Source organism: Periophthalmus magnuspinnatus, chromosome 16 (genome assembly GCF_009829125.3).
Source record: "Periophthalmus magnuspinnatus isolate fPerMag1 chromosome 16, fPerMag1.2.pri, whole genome shotgun sequence".
NCBI lineage: Eukaryota > Metazoa > Chordata > Actinopteri > Gobiiformes > Gobiidae > Periophthalmus > Periophthalmus magnuspinnatus.
The window spans coordinates 33,626,221-33,647,953 of record NC_047141.1 but is presented as its reverse complement, the minus strand read 5'-3'; the positions used below and the strand labels follow the sequence as shown (position 1 = coordinate 33,647,953).

Sequence of the window (21,733 nt, the reverse complement as noted above, 5' to 3'; positions counted from 1 at the left end):
ATCATTATTATTATTATTATTATTATTATTATTATTATTATTATTGTTATTATTATTATCATTATTATTATTTTATTATTATCATTATTATTATTATTATTATTATTATTATTGTTGTTATTATCATTATTATTATTATTGTTATTATTATTATTATTATTATTATTATTATTATTATTACTTGTGATTGATAATTGTCATTTTTCAGGTCACATTTTACCCACAAGAACAAAAATAATAATTTAATGTGTGAATTTTAAAAGTAAAATGGATTTAAATGAGACGTAGGCAAAGGGAAAATCACATATAAAGTGTTTTTGTGTCTGTTTAAGTCCCACTTTCACCTCCACAGTTTGATTTCTTTCACATATTAGAGAAATTAAAGAGATTTAAATATTTCACTGGAGTTTGGCGACAATCAACCCCACACCAGGAAATATGCAGACATTTTTCAGAAGGTAAACACGGCACTTTCTCTGAGTTTTTGTTCTTTTGAGTAAATAAAACACACAGTGAAACACTCAAACGTCTCCACCTCGGCCTGAGTCGTCTGAATTCACTCCTGCGACGCCGGACTGGACTAAACAGGTTCACATCCTCACGTCTCCACCGCAGCCCGAAGGAGCCAAATCAAATCAGTTCAACCGCTACGGCCATCGCTCGCTTTTCTGCCAGTGTCCAAATATATGAAACCCCCTTACAAACCGCACGCACACACACAGAGCGCTCTCCTCGTCGCCTCGCTCAGCTCGCCTCGCTCAGCTCACTCTACATTCTGGAACAAGGTGACTTCAAGGTGACTCAATGCAGCGGATAAACACGCCACGGATCAGGCGGCTTCTGCACCGACAAACAGGCGACGCGGATCAGGCACTTAGCGGCTACTCGGGTTAGCGTTTAGCAGGTGTGTGGCCGGCTTATGAGGGACATGCGTTTTCTTTGTTCCCATAAAACTGGCAGCTAAATGGTTATTCCCGGAGACGGCGGGGAGGCACGGCGGGCGTTGCCATGGCGACGCTAACATGGCAGCAGCTGCGGTGGAATCACAGCGAGGATTAAGGTGGTCTGTGTGTGTGTGTGTGTGTGTGTGTGTGTGTGTGTACTGGAGGAGTGATGCAGAGGAACAGACTCAAGGTTCTGCGATAGATCGATACAGGATGGACCGATATTTGCACTGTTTAGAGGACCAAGTATCGGTTCCGAATCCACAGCATCGGCCGATATGTTGCTTCGGTCGACCGCGTGACTAAACGAAAAAACGTTTAGCTTCATTTGGACACGTGGAGCATAGGGGGCGCTGTTTGATACGGAGCTGGAGCAGTGACATAAAGTGGATAAATCTGCTGTCGTTTAAAGTCACATGATCTGGACAGAAAAAACACAAATCACTTTGAAATTCTGTTTTGAATCCAGAGCCACCAACGGCCCATCAGCTCTACTAATAATTTTATTTTTTTTCTCGATATGTAGGGCTGAGTTTGATTATTAATTAAATCTGCAACAGAGGCCGATATTTTGTTTTTGTTGAAGAGAAAACGGCACAGACGAGACTCACGGATCGATTCTGGTACAAAACGAGCTGTGGAGAGTTGCATAATTTGGGGGAAATAAGAAATATCGAGTTCATCGCCATCGTTTTGTCTGGAGCCTAAACAATCGGTATCGGCCTTGAAAAAAAACAAAAACAAAAACACATCAGTCGTTCTCTGGACAGTGTTTCTCAAACTGTGGTTCTGCTGCTGTGATTCATGGACAGATTCTAAAAGCAACACTCAGGGACATTTAACGTTCTACACTTTATTTTGTTCAGTGTATTTACATTTGAAGTATTCATGTTCTAAGCTGTTTCCTCCTCAAAAACAGAGTTTTGTGTTTTGTTTCATTCACATGTTTGAGTCTCACTTTAAACTGAACTGTGTCATATGAGACTTTAAACTTATACAAATGTTTCAGACTGAATTTCCTGAACAAAAACTGTACATGTTTTTAATAATTCACATTTCTTACAAAAACCTCTTCCTCTTCAGTCTGAATCCGAACCACAAACTTTTACAAACACAAATGATTAGAAATGACTCGATCTCTGCCCCGGGTCAGACACACTGTCCCTCCAACCACGAGGAAAAATCCCAGAGTCAGACTTTACTCATGTAACAGCCAAAAAGCTGAAACAACAATAGTCTGAGGTACAACCTGCAACCCTTCAGTGGACGGGCGACTGCTTAACCACTGCTCCACAAAACTGCAGCACAGACTGTGGCCTCTGAACACAGGAGTATTTGTGCCTAAATTAAATAAAAGTGTTTTCAGCTGATATCGTATCGGTCGATATCAGTATCGGCAGATCCTTTAAAGTCGTAGTATCGATCTCGATATCAGATCTGGAGCTGGTTCCGTCGCAGAGCGCACTTCCCGCGTTACATCACAGCGTTTAGCTCCTTTACAAACCACAGCTTCAAAGCGCCGCAGAGTAAAGAGGCGGCGCCCTTTGAACCGCCGCCGCCGCGTTCACTAATCTGGAAAATATGGCACCGCCTCTGAAACGCACCACCAGAAGAAAAGCGTTTACCGCGGCGTTAGCCCGGCGTTAGCTCGGCCGCTAATGTGACGATAATTCACTTTATGTTGTGTAAACTAGGTGCACATCACGCCATTATGTTTTATTGATCACAACAACCTCACGAGCGTCGAGGCGGCGAGGAACAGGACCGCCGCCCGCACGCCGAGTCAGCGATTCTACAGATAAGAAAGTGGATTAAAGACGCGTCGTTTGGTCAGTAACGATTCTATAAATATTACATCATCACCACAGACGATTAGAGACGAACAACTGAAACAAAGAAGAATTTAGAAAAACACAGAGACGGAGAAACAGAAACAAGAAGATCAGTCGCATTAAAGCTGCACTGTGTCACTTTTCTGCTGCAGATGAAGCACCTGCAGGTCGTGATGTCACTGCGTCACATGATTCACAGAACGGTCACATGTTCTGTTTGAGGGTTTGGGGCTGTTCATGTGAGGGGAGGTCGCCTCTCCGTGGATCTGACTTGTAACACGACCCAGTGGTGTCACCTGCTTGTCTCCATGGAGATAAAGACACGTTTGATGCCACAGTTTGGAATATTTATAGACAAGGAGGTAAAATCCTCCCCCTGTTCTCTTTCTTCACCTCCTCTTCCCTCCCCCTCTCCTCTCTCTCTCCCTCCTCTCTTCCTCTCTTCTCCCTCCTCTTCTCCACTCTCCCTCTCTCTTCCTCCTCTCTTCTGCCTCCTCTGTCCCTCTCCTCTTCCTCTTCTCCCCTCCTCCTTTTCCTCCCTCTCTCATCTCTTTCCCCTCCTCTCTCCCCATCCTCCTCCTTCTCTAATCCCCTTTCTGCTCCTCTCCTCCTCTCTCCTCTCCTCTTCCTCCTCCTCCCCCTCTTCTTCTTCCCTCCTCTCTCCTCCCCCTCCTCTCCTCTTCCTCTTCCTCTCCTCCTCCTCACAATCAGCAGATAAGTGTGTGTTTATGTCCTGTTTTGTCGTCAGGTGGGATCCTCTCTTCTCTCTTTCTCCTCCTTCTCCTCCTCTCTGCTCTTCCTCTCCTCTCCTCTCTCCCTCTCCTCCTCTCTCCCTCTCCTCCTCTTCCTCAGGAGGAGCAGATAACAGTGTGTGTTTATGTCGTGTCGTCAGGTTAGATTCTCTCCTCCTCTTTCTCTCCTCCTCTCTCCCTCTCTCCTCTTCCTCTCTCTCTCCTTCTCCTCCTCCTCCTCCTCTCCCTCTCCTCCTCTCTCCCTCTCCTCCTCCTCCTCTTCCTCAGGAGGAGCAGATAACAGTGTGTGTTTATGTCTTGTCGTTGGTTGCGCTGGGACCAGGTTAATTAAATCCGTCTGATTAATCTCGACTGCAGAGGTTCTATCTGCAAAACCAGAGCTACAGGAGACGGAACGAGCGCAGCCAATCAGAGCAGAAGACACGCCCACAACAAACCAGCAGCCAATAAGAAAGAGTCACATGATGCGTTTAAAGCTCCTGGATCAACTCCTGTAGCTTTAAGTCATGTTCTCATGTTTCCTCCTCAAAATCAGACCTGGAGTTGTGTTTTGTTTCATTCACATGTTTGAGTCACTTTATTATGAGTCTGTCACATCTCCAAAGCTCAAAATGCTCCGTTCCACCTTGTGATGTCATCAAGTGGTAATTTTCAAGTGAACAGCTCCTTTTACCTTTAGTTCAGTCGAGAATATTTTAGGTCTGAAATGATCCAAATGATTCTATAAATGAAGGTGTGTGGAGTTTAAAAACACAGTGGAGCACTTCCTGTATCACCACATGATGACATCACAAGGTGGAACAGAGTGTTTTTGATTTGAGAGAAGAACTAAATCTGCAGGTTTGTGTGTTAAACATGTGAGAATGAAACAAAACACAACTCCAGGTCTGTGTGTGACGAGGAAACATTTAAGAGTCGTGTTATGAAACATTGTGAGATATTTAGTTTTAATTGGTCGTTGTTGTTGTTGTCATAGCGACAGTTTTGTTTTGTTTGCTCCGACATTAGAATCATGAAAAGAAAATGAGTTTGAAGTGGACGATAAACTGTAAACATGAAACAGCGGAGCTCGGACCCCAGAGGTTTCAGCAGCATCTGTCCACACTGATCACATGACCCATTTCACACATGACCCTGACGACACGACCCTGAGGACACGCGCTGGCTCCAATTCACTTTACACTGAAAAACTGATGTCAGACTCATTCTGGTCTTAAATGTTCGTATTAACCCTCTACATGATCCTGGGGTTTTTATTTCACTATTGTGTCTGTAAATCCAGATCTGAACATTAATAACAGACAAATCAGGTCCTTCTGTCCCCGAGGTCGCTCCTGTTAGCGTTAGCAACAGGTTTGATTGACAGCGTTGCTAAGTGATCGGCCACACCCTTGAAAACAGAACAAGACACAACGCGACTCCTCCACAAACGCTCCAGTGTCAGCGCTGGGGACAGGAAGTACACGTGCCTGTTTTTCCCTGCGTCTCTGCGGCGGTCGTGTCTCGGGGGACGTCTTCGTCTCTAAACGCTCTCCATAGATATATTTAGCGTGTCTTTGTAGCGTAGCGAGCTAGCACAGCGGCTCATATCTGTGAGTGTTTGTTTCCTGGAGCCCGGTGACGCTCGGGCCTGATTGGCTGGTGTAGGACGTTAGCATGAGCGTGAGTTAGCTTACAGGCTATTCAAACATGTTAGAATGAAACATAGAAAACATGTTTTCTCAAATATATTCTGTAAAAATGAACTTTTCAGAATTTTTTTTTACCATGTTACAGTAAAAGAAAAAAATCTAATCTGTAACTGGACAAACAGTTTTTGAGTGAAGACGTTTGGCGGCTTCAGGTCGGGTCAGATCATGGACGGCTGGACACTGCCTTATGTCCATCCTAAGACCCAGATCAACACAAAACAATAGGGCTAGCCAGTATGCTAATAGCCAGTATGCTAATAAGAGTGAGAGCAGCCGTTAGGGACCTGAATGATTACACCAAGTAAGTCTCAGGCACAGCTCACTTAGCGTAGCTCATTAGCTCAGGCTAACAAAGAGAAACTGTAAACAAACAGGTGTGTTAGCTTTAGCATTGTTAGCGCCCCCTTCAGACAGACATAAGGCAGTGTCCAGCAGGAATCTGACCAGAACTGAAGAAGAGACTTGTTGGAGTGAAGACGTTTGTCTGCTGCTTGGACGAACAAACGTCTTCACTTCTACAACGATTTGTCCAGAGACAGATTTAAGTTTTGTCTTTTCCTGTGGATCAGACCTGGACTGATGCTTCTGTTCAGACTTTAAACATGTTCTAAAAACATCCACAAAGAAACAGCTCAAATAAAACAAAACATCAGAAAAAGTGTGTGATGAAATGAGAGAGAGAGAGAGAGAGAGAGAGAGAGGAGGGGGAGACAGAGAGAGTAAAATGAGTGTGTGCCATGAAGAGGAAGTAGGAGACGAGAGGCAGAGGAGGTAGGAGACGAGATGCAGAGGAGGTAGGAGACGAGATGCCACGATCATGGGATCCTCTTACAGAGACTAGAGGACTGGGAGGGCATCTGTGGTACTGCACTAAACTGGTTCAAGTCCTATTTAGAAAACAGGGAGTACTTTGTTGAAATTGGAAAATGTGTCTCAGATAAAATGTCCCTGACCTGTGGGGTGCCCCAGGGGTCAGTCCTGGGGCCCCTGTTGTTCAGTCTCTACATGCTGCTGTTAGGACAGTTAATACACAACAATAATGTGTCACACACAACTCTGCAGACGAGTCAGATCTATGTCTCACTGCAGCAGGTGAATATGGACCAGTGGATTCACTGCATCAACAGATCAGTGTGTGGAGGAAAAACAACTTTGTCCAGATAAAAGACAAGACTCAAGAGAAACAGAGAGAAAGTGTCAGCGTCACCTCCAGTCTCTCTCTCTAAAACCTTCAACTCAGGACAGAAATCTAGAGGTAAAAATGGACTCAGACTTGAACTTTAACAGACACATCAAATCAGTAACATCTGCAGCTTTTTACATCTAAAAACATGTGAAAAACCAAAGGTAAACTGTCAAAACCAGAGAGAGACTTATCCTGCGTTTGTGTCCAGTAGATTAGACGACTGTAACGTCCTGATCACTGGACTCTCCAAACGACAGAACAGAACATCCAGACACTGCTGCTCGGGTCAGGACTAAACCTGGACGGTTCTGTTTCTCTGCTGTGACTGAAGGGTTTTATTCTGCCTCTTTTCTTTTAATGTCCATTTTATGATGATTATTTATGTTTTGATTTGTTGTTATGTTTTATTCTTTCTTTTTTTCTGTTCATCTCGTGTTGTACAAATAAACTTTGCCTTTGATTAACCTTAAAAACGTGGCCTCACTTTAAGAACCATATTAAACCGACCTCCATCGTGACCCAAACGACACAAGACCAGCTCATCTGTGAACTACCCACAATGCATTTCACAAACATCAAGACGACGTCACACGTCCCGCCGCCGCCGCGTGTGCAGTGAAACCGCCAAGTTTAAAATGAGTCCGACCTAAACGTTACACAATATGTAACACCAGAAATGTCCGACTGTGTAAATCCATCCAAAGCTCCGGTCCTCGTCTGGGCCTCATGTGGGCCTCATTTGGGCCTCGTCTGGTCCTCGTCTGGGCCTCATGTGGGCCTCATTTGGGCCTCGTCTGGTCCTCGTCTGGGCCTCGTCTGGGCCTCAACAGCAGGAGCAGCTTCCTCTGTTTTAAGCGTAGCCTCGGCGCCCATGCTGTTACCACGGCGACTGCTGCACAAAGCGCTCCACTGGACATTTCCACTCTAATAATAGACTCACTAATCTGACCGAACCAGATCTGGACTGTGGACGTCTGGACCACCTCTGTGGAGGAACGAGGCCACGTTTGAGTCACCAGTGACTCATCCACAAACACAGTGTTATTCTCCTGTTACTATTCCCCAAAGCCCAGGGTCTTAAAGTGAACGAGCCGATGAATGAAGGTACAGCCCGAGTTTAGACGAGAACCACGAGATTAAAGACGACGGAATCGAAATCAACATTTAAATCAACATTTAAATCAACATTTAAATCAACATTTAAATCAACATTTAAATCAACATTTAAATCAACATTTAAACGAGCGAAATCCGCAAATCTCAAAGGACGAGTTTAAGAAGGACGACAATGTTCAACACAAAAAACAAAATCTCCTATTTTATTCTGAGTAAAACTCATAGAGCAGGACTAAACCAGGACTAAACCAGGACTAAACCAGGACTAAACCAGGACTAAACCAGGACTAAACCAGGACTAAACCAGGACTAAACCAGGACTAAACATGGACTAAACCAGGTCTAAACCAGGACTAAACCAGGACTAAACCAGGACTAAACCAGGACTAAACCAGGACTAAACATGGACTAAACATGGACTAAACCAGGTCTAAACCAGGACTAAACCAGGACTAAACCAGGACTAAACATGGACTAAACCAGGACTAAACCAGGACTAAACCAGGACTAAACCAGGACTAAACCAGGACTAAACCAGGACTAAACCAGGTCTAGGTTTTCTGCAGCTAAAACCTTATTCTGCGTAAAACCCACAGTGTTTATATAAATGGACGTAGCTAATAATAATAATAATAATAATAATAATAATAATAATAATAATAATAATAATAATAATAATAATAACGTCTTACACTTGTAATGTTCTTTTTCAAAGCTCCACACTAGACTCATGATTCATTCATTTTCACACTTTGGTGATGGTCAGATACAGCCACAGCTGCCCTGGGGCAGACTGACGGAAATGAAGCTGACAATCTGCACCATCGGCCCCTCCGACCTCCACCATCATTCACACACACACCACTTTCATACTACGCAATGTGGGTGAAGTGTCTTGCCTAAGGACACAACGACAGAACTTGGTCCGAGCGGGACTCGATCCTCTGACCTTCGGGTTGGGACCAACACTCAACCACTGAGCCACTGTCGCCCCAGACGCCCTGAACGCCGCGTTCCAAACAGGAAGTGATCATGGACGCACATCCTGGGGTTAAATCTGTACAGATCTGTTCTGAAATGTCCCGGTGTGTCTGATGCCGTCGCTGTTTTCAGTTTTCAGTCTTTTTGTCAAATCTTAAAACATGAACTTGGATCAAAATCCCATAATTAAAACATAAATCAAATCGTTCAGCCTCAGTGTAAATGTAGGTCACACTTTTTCAATTAGTTTTTACACAACAAACTAAATATTGAATCAGAATAAACTGGTCCCCAAAATGGCGGCATAATGACTTAAAACACCCACCGGGAAAAACACATCTGTGGAGGTCAAAGGTTAACCAGGGGGAATATTTGACTTTATATAAACAAAACAAACACTGAACAGAGCAGCAAACGAAAAACGAGCAAAACAAACAACTTTATATAAGGGACGACGTGAAACACTGAAAAAACTACACCTCAGAACAAAAACTACACCTCAGAACAAAAACTACACCTCAGACACTTTACACCGAGGAATCGCACCAGCAACCTGTGGGTCAGTCTGACCCTCGAGAGGGATTCAAACCACAAACATCCAGATCAGTGGACAAAGCTCTACCAACTGAGCCACTGTCGCCCCAGAATAAACCAGGACTAAACCAGGACTAAACCAGGACTAAACCAGGACTAAACCAGGACTAAACCAGGACTAAACATGGACTAAACCAGGACTAAACATGGACTAAACATGGACTAAACCAGGACTAAACCAGGACTAAACATGGACTAAACCAGGACTAAACATGGACTAAACATGGACTAAACCAGGACTAAACCAGGACTAAACCAGGACTAAACCAGGACTAAACCAGGACTAAACCAGGACTAAACCAGGACTAAACATGGACTAAACCAGGACTAAACCAGGACTAAACCAGGACAAAACCAGGACTAAACATGGACTAAACCAGGACTAAACCAGGACTAAACCAGGACTAAACCAGGACTAAACATGGACTAAACCAGGACTAAACCAGGACTAAACCAGGACAAAACCAGGACTAAACATGGACTAAACATGGACTAAACCAGGACTAAACCAGGACTAAACCAGGACTAAACATGGACTAAACCAGGACTAAACCAGGACTAAACCAGGACTAAACCAGGACTAAACTAGGACTAAACCAGGACTAAACCAGGACTAAACCAGGACTAAACCAGGACTAAACATGGACTAAACCAGGACTAAACCAGGACTAAACAAGGACTAAACATGGACTAAACCAGGACTAAACATGGACTAAACATGGACTAAACATGGACTAAACCAGGACTAAACCAGGACTAAACCAGGACTAAACATGGACTAAACCAGGACTAAACATGGACTAAACCAGGACTAAACATGGACTAAACATGGACTAAACAAGGACTAAACATGGACTAAACCAGGACTAAACCAGGACTAAACCAGGACTAAACATGGACTAAACCAGGACTAAACCAGGACTAAACCAGGACTAAACCAGGACTAAACTAGGACTAAACCAGGACTAAACCAGGACTAAACATGGACTAAACCAGGACTAAACCAGGACTAAACAAGGACTAAACATGGACTAAACCAGGACTAAACATGGACTAAACCAGGACTAAACATGGACTAAACATGGACTAAAGCAGGACTAAAACAGGACTAAACTAGGACTAAACATGGACTAAACCAAGATTAGACCAGGTCTAAACCAGGACAAAACATGGACTAAACATGGACTAAAGCAGGACTAAACCAGGACTAAACATGGACTAAACATGGACTAAAGCAGGACTAAAATAGGACTAAACCAGGACTAAACCAGGACTAAACATGGACTAAACATGGACTAAAGCAGGACTAAAACAGGACTAAACCAGGACTAAACCAGGACAAAACTAGGACTAAACATGGACTAAACCAGCACTAAACCAGCACTAAACCAGGACTAAACCAGGACTAAACCAGGACTAAACCAGGACAAAACCAGGACTAAACATGGACTAAACATGGACTAAACCAGGACTAAACCAGGACTAAACCAGGACTAAACATGGACTAAACCAGGACTAAACCAGGACTAAACCAGGACTAAACCAGGACTAAACTAGGACTAAACCAGGACTAAACCAGGACTAAACCAGGACTAAACATGGACTAAACCAGGACTAAACCAGGACTAAACAAGGACTAAACATGGACTAAACCAGGACTAAACATGGACTAAACCAGGACTAAACATGGACTAAACCAGGACTAAACATGGACTAAACCAGGACTAAACCAGGACTAAACCAGGACTAAACATGGACTAAACCAGGACTAAACCAGGACTAAACCAGGACTAAACCAGGACTAAACTAGGACTAAACCAGGACTAAACCAGGACTAAACCAGGACTAAACATGGACTAAACCAGGACTAAACCAGGACTAAACAAGGACTAAACATGGACTAAACCAGGACTAAACATGGACTAAACCAGGACTAAACATGGACTAAACCAGGACTAAACATGGACTAAACATGGACTAAAGCAGGACTAAAACAGGACTAAACTAGGACTAAACATGGACTAAACCAAGACTAGACCAGGTCTAAACCAGGACAAAACATGGACTAAACATGGACTAAAGCAGGACTAAACCAGGACTAAACATGGACTAAACATGGACTAAAGCAGGACTAAAATAGGACTAAACCAGGACTAAACCAGGACTAAACATGGACGAAACATGGACTAAAGCAGGACTAAACCAGCACTAAACCAGGACTAAAACAGGACTAAAACAGGACTAAACCAGGACTAAACCAGGACTAAACATGGACTAAACCAGGACAAAACTAGGACTAAACCAGCACTAAACCAGGAATAAACCAGGACTAAAACAGGACTAAACCAGGACTAAACCAGGACTAAACCAGGTCTAAACCAGGACTAAACATGGACTAAACATGGACTAAACCAGGACTAAACCAGGACTAAACCAGGACTAAACATGGACTAAACATGGACTAAAGCAGGACTAAACATGGACTAAACATGGACTAAACATGGACTAAACCAGGACTAAACCAGGACAAAACTAGGACTAAACATGGACTAAACCAGGACTAAACCAGGACTAAAACAGGACTAAAACAGGACTAAACCAGGACTAAACCAGGTCTAAACCAGGACTAAACCAGGACTAAACCAGGACTAAACCAGGACTAAACCAGGACTAAACATGGACTAAAGCAGGACTAAAACAGGACTAAACTAGGACTAAACATGGACTAAACCAAGACTAGACCAGGTCTAAACCAGGACAAAACTAGGACTAAACATGGACTAAACCAGGACTAAACCAGGACTAAACCAGGATTAAACCAGGACTAAACCAGGACTAAACCAGGACTAAACATGGACTAAACCAGGACTAAAACAGGACTAAACCAGGACTAAACCAGGACTAAACATGGACTAAACCAGGATTAAACCAGGACTAAACCAGGACTAAACCAGGACTGAACCAGGACTAAAAATGTAAATGTTCTTTATGGATTTAAAATCAAACCCCAGAGCTGAAAAATACGTTCTACTCAAACACTGAAACAGCAGCTACAATGTGATGTTCTGATAGTTTTTACTTTCATTTTGTTCATTTAATTCCATTTATTTATTTATTTCGAGCTCATGCACAATTTCATTATTTTTTTTAATTTATGTTTGAAAAGGAGCAAAGAAGAAAACTTATGAAACCCCAGTTTCCGCCTCTATCAAAAAATACTGTGATAAGATAAAACCTCCTCAGCTCAAACATCACAGATCTGCCTCTGTCTCCAAAGCTCAAAACGCTCTGTTCCACCTTGTGATGTCATCAAGTGGTAGTTTTAAATTTAACTCCTCCTATTTTTAACTTTAGTTCAGTAAAAGATTAACAATTCCAGAAGCTGAAGGTGTGTGGAGTTTAAAAACACAGTGGAGCACTTCCTGTATCACCACATGATGACATCACAAGGTGGAACAGAGTGTTTTCAGCCTAAATCTGCAGGTTTGTGTGTTAAACATGTGAGAATGAAACAAAACACAACTCCAGGTCTGTGTGTGACGAGGAAACAACAGAACAGATCAGAAAATAGAGGAATATGAACCTTTAATGAATAAAAAGTCATTTATTCAACCTACAGCTCAAATCTAAAAAAAACACACACAGGATGATCCTGACCCCAGAGACACTGACACACACTCTGACACACACTCTGACACACACTCTGACACACACTCTGACACACACTCTGATACACACTCTGATACACACTCTGACACACACCCCGACACACACTCTGATACACACTCTGACACACACTCTGATACACACTCTGACACACACTCTGATACACACTCTGACACACACCCCGACACACACTCTGACACACACCCCGACACACACTCTGACACACACTCTGACACACACTCTGACACACACTCTGACACACACTCTGACACACACTCTGATACACACTCTGACACACACCCCGACACACACTCTGACACACACCCCGACACACACTCTGACACACACCCCGACACACACTCTGACACACACTCTGACACACACTCTGACACACACTCTGACACACACTCTGACACACACTCTGACACACACTCTGACACACACCCCGACACACACTCTGACACACACTCTGACACACACCCCGACACACACTCTGACACACACTCTGACACACACTCTGACACACACTCTGACACACACCCCGACACACACTCTGATACACACTCTGATACACACTCTGACACACACTCTGATACACACTCTGACACACACTCTGATACACACTCTGACACACACTCTGATACACACTCTGATACACACTCTGACACACACTCTGATACACACTCTGATACACACTCTGACACACACTCTGATACACACTCTGACACACACTCTGATACACACTGACACACTCTGCTGCATGTGTGTGTTTCTGTTTGAAGACACCCTCACCCTCCTGTGCACCTCCCTCCTGTGCACCTCCCTCCTGTGCACCTCCCTCCTGTGCACCTCCCTCCTGTGCACCTCCCTCCACAGACTCCACACTGAACCCTCCAGCCTCAGGAAGGTGCCATTTTTGTTGGTTCCTCCTCACAGCTCCTCCTCCTCACAGCTCCTCCTCACAGCTCCTCCTCCTCACAGCTCCTCCTCACAGCTCCTGCTCCTCTGGGCCTGTCACTGCCTCATATGTAAATCTGCTCCTGTATCAGGCGCCGCTTTGGGGGAAACAGGCGTCACGTGGGTCTCAATATGAACATTCTGCTGTAAAAACCTGCTTCAGTCTCAGCTTCAGCTTCAGCTTCAGCTTCAGTCTCTGTGACTGAGGACAGGGTCTGTATCTGCAGCTCATTAGCCCTGTTAGCTCACTAGCCCCTCTCCTCTGCTCCTTCACTCGGTGTTTTCTGTTTTTTCTTTCACTTTAGGTTTTATAATCAGCGTTTCTTCAGCGTCATCACCTTTAGCGCGCGTGCGGGCGCGTGCGGGGAGGGGGGGGGGGGCGTTTGGAGAGGGAGGGTCTGACAATGACGCCCTTTAGAGCAGCATCCGCACAAAACACAACAAAACAGCCTCCCGCAGATGTGTGTGTGTGTGTGTGTGTGTGTGTGTGTGTGTGTGTGTGTGTGTGTCAGGACTTACCATCTCAGGATTGAGTCGAGCTAAAATGGCGAAGGTGGATAATCTGTCACAAACGCATCTGGTTCTGTAGGAGTCGACGAGCAGCGTCCTGCAGCCGCGTGGAGACCAGGACCCGAGCGCAGAGGAGCTGCTGAGACACACACACGGACACACACACACACAGACACAGACACACACACACACAGAGCAGATGATGCGGTGAATGGAAAAGGACAGATCCTCAGAGTCTAAATCACAGACACCGCGCGGGGTAAAGTCCCGTGGATCCGTCACGATCAGGCGCGGACTCCCGTTACATGTTTGGCTCCGTTTGGCTCCGTTTGGCTCCGTTTGGCTCCGTTTGGCTCCGTTTGGCTCCGTTTGGCTCCGTTTCGTCGGTGCAGCGAGAGACGATGCGCGGAGGAAGCGGAGGAAAAAGGAGAGAAGCGGAAGAAGCGGCGGCTCCGGCGGCAACAGACGCACGAGGCGCGTCAGAGGAACGAGTTTAAGAATTTAACACGAAGATTAGCCACGAGATTAGCCACGAGATTAGCCACGAGATGAGACTAATATGAGCATAATAATAATAATAATAATAATAATAATAATAATAATAATAATAATAATAAAATGACAATAGGATGACAAATTAACTGTCGTATTATTATTATTATTATTATTATTATTTTATTATGATTATTATGATTATTATTTTAATATTATTATTATTTTTTTTTTTTGTAGTAGTAGTAGCAAATAGTATAATAGTAGTTGTTGTTGTATTATTATTATTATTGTCATTATTATTATTAGTAGTAGTAGTAATAGTCTAGTAGAAGTTCTATTATATATATATATATATATATATATATATATATATATATATATATATATATATAATAGTCTAGTAGTAGTAGTAGTTGTATTATTATTATTATTATTATTATTATTATTAAATAGTGATAGTAGCAGTAGTAGTAATAGTAGTAGTAGCAGTAGTAATAGTAGTAGTAGTAGTAGTATCAGTATTATTAGTGTTATTATTAAAAGTATCAGGTCACATGGTCGTGTGATCGTCCTGTGACATAATCTAAAGCAGCAGAAAAACTCCACGTCTGACGTCCAAAGAAAACAGAAAAATGAATCAGACTTGGACAAAACTCCAGTCACATGACCGAGGGCTGACCATGTGACTGACAGCTCAGAGTGAGGTCAGAGGTCAGAGGAGTTTCCCTGAGCTCCGCCCGACCACAGGAGCAGTGTGTTCACTTTTCAGTGGTATCGATAAATACAAAGGTAGAGTTCAAACCACCAGAAATAAAATAAATATGATAAATAAGATAAACATGATAAATAAAAAAATATGAGACTTATGAGAAACATGATAAATATGAACAATATTAGAAAAGAGAAATATGAGACATATAATGAATATGAGACATAAGAAAAATATGATAAGTATGAGAAATATGAGATACTTTAGAGAAATATGAAAAACAAAAAATATGAGACATATGATAAATATGAGACATATGATAAAATGATAAATACAATAAATATGAGATATACAAGATGAGAAATATGACATAAATTTGATAAATATGAAAAATATGAACAGTATTAGAAAAATGAGAAATATAAATGAGACATGATGAAAAGGAGAAATATGATAAGTATGAGACATATGATAAATATGAAAAATATGAAACATGAAAAATAAAAAAATATATATATTAAAAAAATCAGAGAAATATGAAAACATATGAGAAATGTGAAAAATATGAGCTGGAGAAGGCCTGGAGGGTGAAGCCATCAGTGGTGCCCATGGTCACATATATATATATATATATATATATATATATATATATATATATATATATATATATATATATATATATATATATATATATATATATATATATACACACACAGATATACTCTTCTCAGAGCTGGTCAGAGATGCCTGGACCTCGTAAACTCTAAACTCTGCCCTAAACATTTTAATATGTTTTGTTATGGATAAACAGAATTTGTTTTTGTCTGCCTCATTTAGACAGAAGAAAACATCCTCCAGATAAACACATGAGTGCATTTGAAATGACCTCAGATAGACCTGGTTTAGTCCTGGTTTAGACCTGGTTTAGTCCTGGTTTAGTCCTGGTTTAGTCCTGGTTTAGTCCTGGTTTAGTCCTGGTTTAGTCCTGGTTTAGTCCTGGTTTAGACCTGGTTTAGACCTGGTTTAGACCTGGTTTAGACCTGGTTTAGACCTGGTTTAGACCTGGTTTAGTCCTGGTTTAGTTCTTGTGGGGAACATAAATAAACGTAGCACATCACATTTCAGTATAAAAGTGGATGAAATGCACTCGTCCCACTCGGTGCTTTTTTCCCGCCTCAGCCAGCGTCAGCGTGTGCGGAATTAGCTTAAAAATTAGCCTCTCCATCAGGACCATGTTTCCATGGTAACGTCTGTTCTGTGACAATGGCGGTTTTGTCCCGATCCACAGGTGTAATTAAGGCCCTCATCTGCATTCAGCGCAGGTATCTCACTCCGGGCCTGTTATTGTCTGTGTGTCTGCTCCACAACAGACACTCAAGCCAATAAAGTGCTCTTTCACTGGATTAGACTGGTTTAGTCCTGGTTTAGTCCTGGTTTAAACCTGGTTTAGACCTGGTTTAGACCTGGTTTAGACCTGGTTTAGTCCTGGTTTAGTCCTGGTTTAGTCCCAGTTTAGACTCACTTTTTATGGCGTGTGCTCTCATTTAAAGAACATAATTTACACATTTTATATCATAATATTCATCTAAAACCACTTTGTAAAAGAAACAAATCCACTGAATTCAAATTAGAAAACATCGGTGTCCAATAGGAGCTGACGTCACCGTAAACGTCATCACAACAAAGCGCCTCATGCTGTGGCGCCCCCTATGGACAGAGGCACGTCACACTAGAGCAGAGCGTTTTTACATTTGGACCAAAATGACGACGCGACGCTGCAGAATCTACGAGTATCAACGATTAAGAAAATAAAACTGGAGAAGGAAGAGCGGACGTCACAGTGGGCGTGTCACAGGGGGCGTGTCACAGTGGGCGTGTCACAGGGGGCGTGTCACAGTGGGCGTGGCACAGGGGGCATGTACTGGTGGAGGTTAAACGGGTCCTAGTTTAGTTCTGCTTCAGTTCTGTCTCACACATCAACACTGGGTCTAAACTGGGACAAAACCTAGAACTAAACCTGGACCAGATCAGGACTGAACCAGGTCCACGTTGAGACTGAACGTCCCTGACCTCGTCCTGACTCAGATCCACAGTGGATAAAGCTACACTTTTGGTGGAATGAAGGGGTCAGACTGTCTCATGACGTTATATTTCACAATGTGTCATTATAAACAAGAACTACTACTACTACTACTACTACTACTACTACTACTACTACTACTACTACTACTACTACTACTACTACTACTACTACTACTACTACTACTACTACTACTACTACTACTACTACTACTGCAACAGGGGAGGCTCCAGATCCTTTTCAGAAAGTGTAAACTGGCTTCAGTTACATTTGTACAGATCTGATCAGTGTGTGATATTTAACGACGCCGTTTCACTAAAACCTGCGTCACAAGAAAAACGTTCTTCATAATAATCCTCGATATGACTGTTTTCCAATTATTATGATTTTCTGGATTATTAAAAATCATTAAATTAAAGCTCATTATAGATGAGTATAGTATTAGTATAGTATAGTACTTTCTGGACTGTAAGTGTCACTTTTTCATAGTTTGTCTGGGGTGAGACTTATATGTGAAATGATTAAATATATAATGTCACATCTTGGTTATCGTCACAGTGACGACCACATGGGGGCGCTGTAGACTTGTACCAGTAAGACAGTCACGCAGAAGAGGACGCGGCGCTTCATCTGCCGCCGGAGCTGGTGGAGTTTGGAGTGAGATCCAGAGTAAATGTGTTGTTTTTATTCTTTATTTATGTGATTAACTGTTAATATCTTACGTTAACAAACCAGACACGTGTTCAGTTCTGTCTGTGCTTCATGGAGCTGAATTAATATAAATGTGTTACGTTAGCATTAGCGTTAGCATTAGCGTTAGCATTAGCATTAGCGTTAGCGTGATGTACTGATATTCAGCCTGTTGTTCCACATTTTATTATTATTATTAGAACTTGACTTTAAAGATAAAATGTCTGTTCTTGGTCTCGGATTTTGTAAAATAAATTCCCCAAAAAGTGCTTATATATGTCATTTTGTTCATTATTATGCATTTTTTCAGACTGATACTCCAGAGCGACGTACAGTCCAGTAAATACAGTACTTAAATAACTCAGCCCTGTTTTCTTCCATGTGACACAATAAAGAGGAGCCTCGTCTGATCACAAAGCACAACTCAAAATAAAAACATCATGGGCTCCATCGTTGTTGTTCTGTAACTTTTAGATGAATGTGGATGAATGTATTTTAATTAAGAAACAGAACAAATCTGACAGAAACTGGTTGGGCATTTTAAATTGCATATTGCCAATATTTTTAAGCAAATTGAAGTCGATTAAACGCCACAGAACATAATGAAGAGACAGCAGCAGAACTCAAACTGATGACCTCCTGACTCACTCCATTTACATGGACTGGATGGAAACACACAGGTTTTGAGTCAGACTTGAGCCACAATCCCAATTAATGTGTCAAAGAGTGACAATGGAAGCACTTAAGCTGCCAGTCAGCGGGACGAGTTCAGAGGAGACACTGCTCCGAGGTCTGGGTTTGGAGCGTTTCATTAAACACAACACGTCCAACACTGAACTCACTCGTGTCATTTTCAGTTACAACACTGTACACAAACTCATATTTATATATATTCAAACAGGTTTAACAGAAGTCCCTGACTGAAGTGGAGGAGGGGAAGTCTCTCGGGGTCTTGTTCTGGAGGGGGGCGGGGCGTGTGATTGACAGGTGGAGCGTCTGCAGTGATGAGGTCGCTGTATCGGACTGATGTGGAGAAGAAGAAGCTCGAAGAAGAAGAGTCCAAAGGCAAAGCTTTTGATTTAAATTAATCGATGGTCCTACCCTCACCTATGGTCCTGGTTTGGTCCTGGTTTGGTCCTGGTTTTGTCTTGTTTTTGTCCCAGTTTCATTTCGGTTTTGTGCCGTTTTTTTTCCCGGTTCCACCCTGGTTTTGTCCTGGTTTTGTCCTGATTTTGTCCTGATTTTGTCCTGGTTTTGTCCTGGTTTTGTCCTGGTTTTGTCCTGGTTTTGTCCTGATTTTGTCCTGGTTTTGTCCTGGTTTTGTCCTGGTTTTGTCCTGGTTTTGTCCTGGTTTTGTCCTGGTTTTGTCCTGGTTTTGTCCTGGTTTTCTCCTGATTTCATTGTGGTTTCATGTTGGTTTTGTCCCGTTTTTTCCCCGGTTCCATCCTGGTTTTGTCCTGATTTTGTCCTGGTTTTGTCCTGATTTTGTCCTGGTTTTGTCCTGGTTTTGTCCTGGTTTTGTCCTGGTTTTGTCCTGGTTTTGTCCTGGTTTTGTCCTGATTTTGTCCTGATTTTGTCCTGATTTTGTCCTGGTTTTGTCCTGGTTTTGTCCTGGTTTTGTCCTGGTTTTGTCCTGGTTTCTTTGTGGTTTCATGTTGGTTTTATCCCGGTTTAGTTTGAGTTTCATTCTGGTTTCATCCTGGTTTTCGTCCTTGGTTTCATCCTGGTTTAGATCTCCGTTCCTCACCTAAGATCCTGATCATCGTGAGCGTGGATACAAGCGTTTAAAGCGTTCCCTCCTCAGAGTCTGGGCGCTCAGTCACGTGGGAGGAGCTCGGAGTAAAGCCGCTGCTCCTCCACGTGGAGACTGGACTTGGGTGTTCGTGTCACGAGGAAGTGTCTAGGGTGAGGGAAGTCTGGGGGCTCCTGCTTCGACTGCTGCCCGTGTGACCCGACCCCGGATAAGAGGAAGAACATGGATGGACAGGAACGAATATCTGACCAGTGATTTGTGCATAATTATATTTTTTTTGTCTTTTGTTGATCCTCTGCTCCTGAGTTTGACGAGGAGTTTGCATGTTCTCCTTGTGTTGTCCTTGTGTTATTTGGGTGGTTATTCCCATCAAGAGCTGACCAAGACACTGGACAGAACCGCTCCTGCTTCAATCCTAAAAGTTCTACTGTAGTAATTCCTAAAGGTGCAGTGTGTAACTTTTCTGTCTGTGAAGGTGTGCTCACTTTCAGCACACACGCAATTTTTGAACAGAACCTGGATCAGTCAAATGTCTTTAGTGCATTTCAGGCAAAGCAATAACATCTCCATGAAGATCCGCGGCAGCAGGAATCGCACCGCCAACCTTTCGATCGGTGGACAAACGCTCTACCAACTGAGCCACCGTCGCCCAAAGTCTGTGTGGTTCAATAAAAGAACATTTGGTATCGTGTTCATAAACGGACGGCCTTTTGTTTGTATGAAATTGCAGTGAAACAGTCTGCGCTCCACCCCCCGTGTTGTTTTTGCTAGCATGTGCGTTAGCCCCAGGAGATAGCCGCGCGCTGCTGACATTAGCACCTCAGCGCTAACACAAATCCAATATATCACAACCCGCTGCAGTTTCTCAGATTAGCCTCTCTGCGAACGCCACGACGGCCACAGACGCTACAACCCCAGAGTGTAATTGGATAATTTACGTTTGGGTCCAGTTTCCCAGCATGCAACACTGTCACTGCCAAATCTGGGAGCTACATGGAGCTAACCTGGGCTGCCAGCACCGAGGGAAAAGCCCCAAATTTGGACTCACCACGGATCCATGAGACGAGGGGGTTCATCAGGTTATTAGGTGAGAGCAGCAGGAGCCCGGATGGCAGTGAGTCAGTGGCGAGACGCTATTTCCACGAGAATGAGACGAGATTTCATTTATAAAGCACAAACTGTGTAATCCATTTCACTATTTTGGTTTTGCAACGTCTTTGTTTATTTTATTTCATATTTTTACTGACATTATAGCTGCGTTTTGGAGGTGACTGAGTGAGTGTGACGTCACAGCGTTCAGCTCCAAATGAAGCTCATCGAGGCTAAAGCAGCTATGGCGGCTAATCTCCAATTCACTTTCTATTGAAAAACTGTGTCCCCTCGTCATTCTGGTCTTAAATGTTCGTATTAACCCTCTACATGATCCTGGGGTTTTTATTTCACTATTGTGTCTGTAAATCAAGATCTGAACATTAATAACAGACAAATCAGGTCCTTCTTTCCCCGAGGTCGCTCCTGTTAGCGTTAGCAACAGGTTTGATTGACAGTGTTGCTAAGGGCCCTCTCCCTGATAAACCAGCTGTGCAGGCGGGAAGGGGCGTTACCTTCAACATCTTCGCTCCTGATTGGCTCTTTGGTTGCTATGATACTCAAGGTCAGAATTCCAAATATGGAACGATGCTCCAGGTTTTCCCAATAATGTTGGAGCTGAACTCTGTGGTGACATCACACAATGAGTGAGTCCAATCCCTGTATCAGGGGTCTCAAACTCAAATGA

The 21,733-nt window shown here is 43.0% G+C and overlaps 1 protein-coding gene across 3 annotated transcripts in view; it reads right to left on the bottom strand.

The window, feature by feature from the left end:
• LOC117384375 (adhesion G protein-coupled receptor B1-like) overlaps window positions 1-21,733 on the bottom strand; it is a 74,247-nt gene that overhangs the window by 39,038 nt on the left and 13,476 nt on the right. For all 3 annotated transcript variants that reach the window (XM_055227691.1, XM_055227693.1, XM_055227692.1), the window contains exon 3: window positions 14,239-14,365. In XM_055227691.1, coding sequence (XP_055083666.1) covers window positions 14,239-14,241 — 3 coding nt within the window. In that variant the 5' untranslated portion in view covers window positions 14,242-14,365. The remainder of the gene's footprint in view (window positions 1-14,238; window positions 14,366-21,733) is intronic.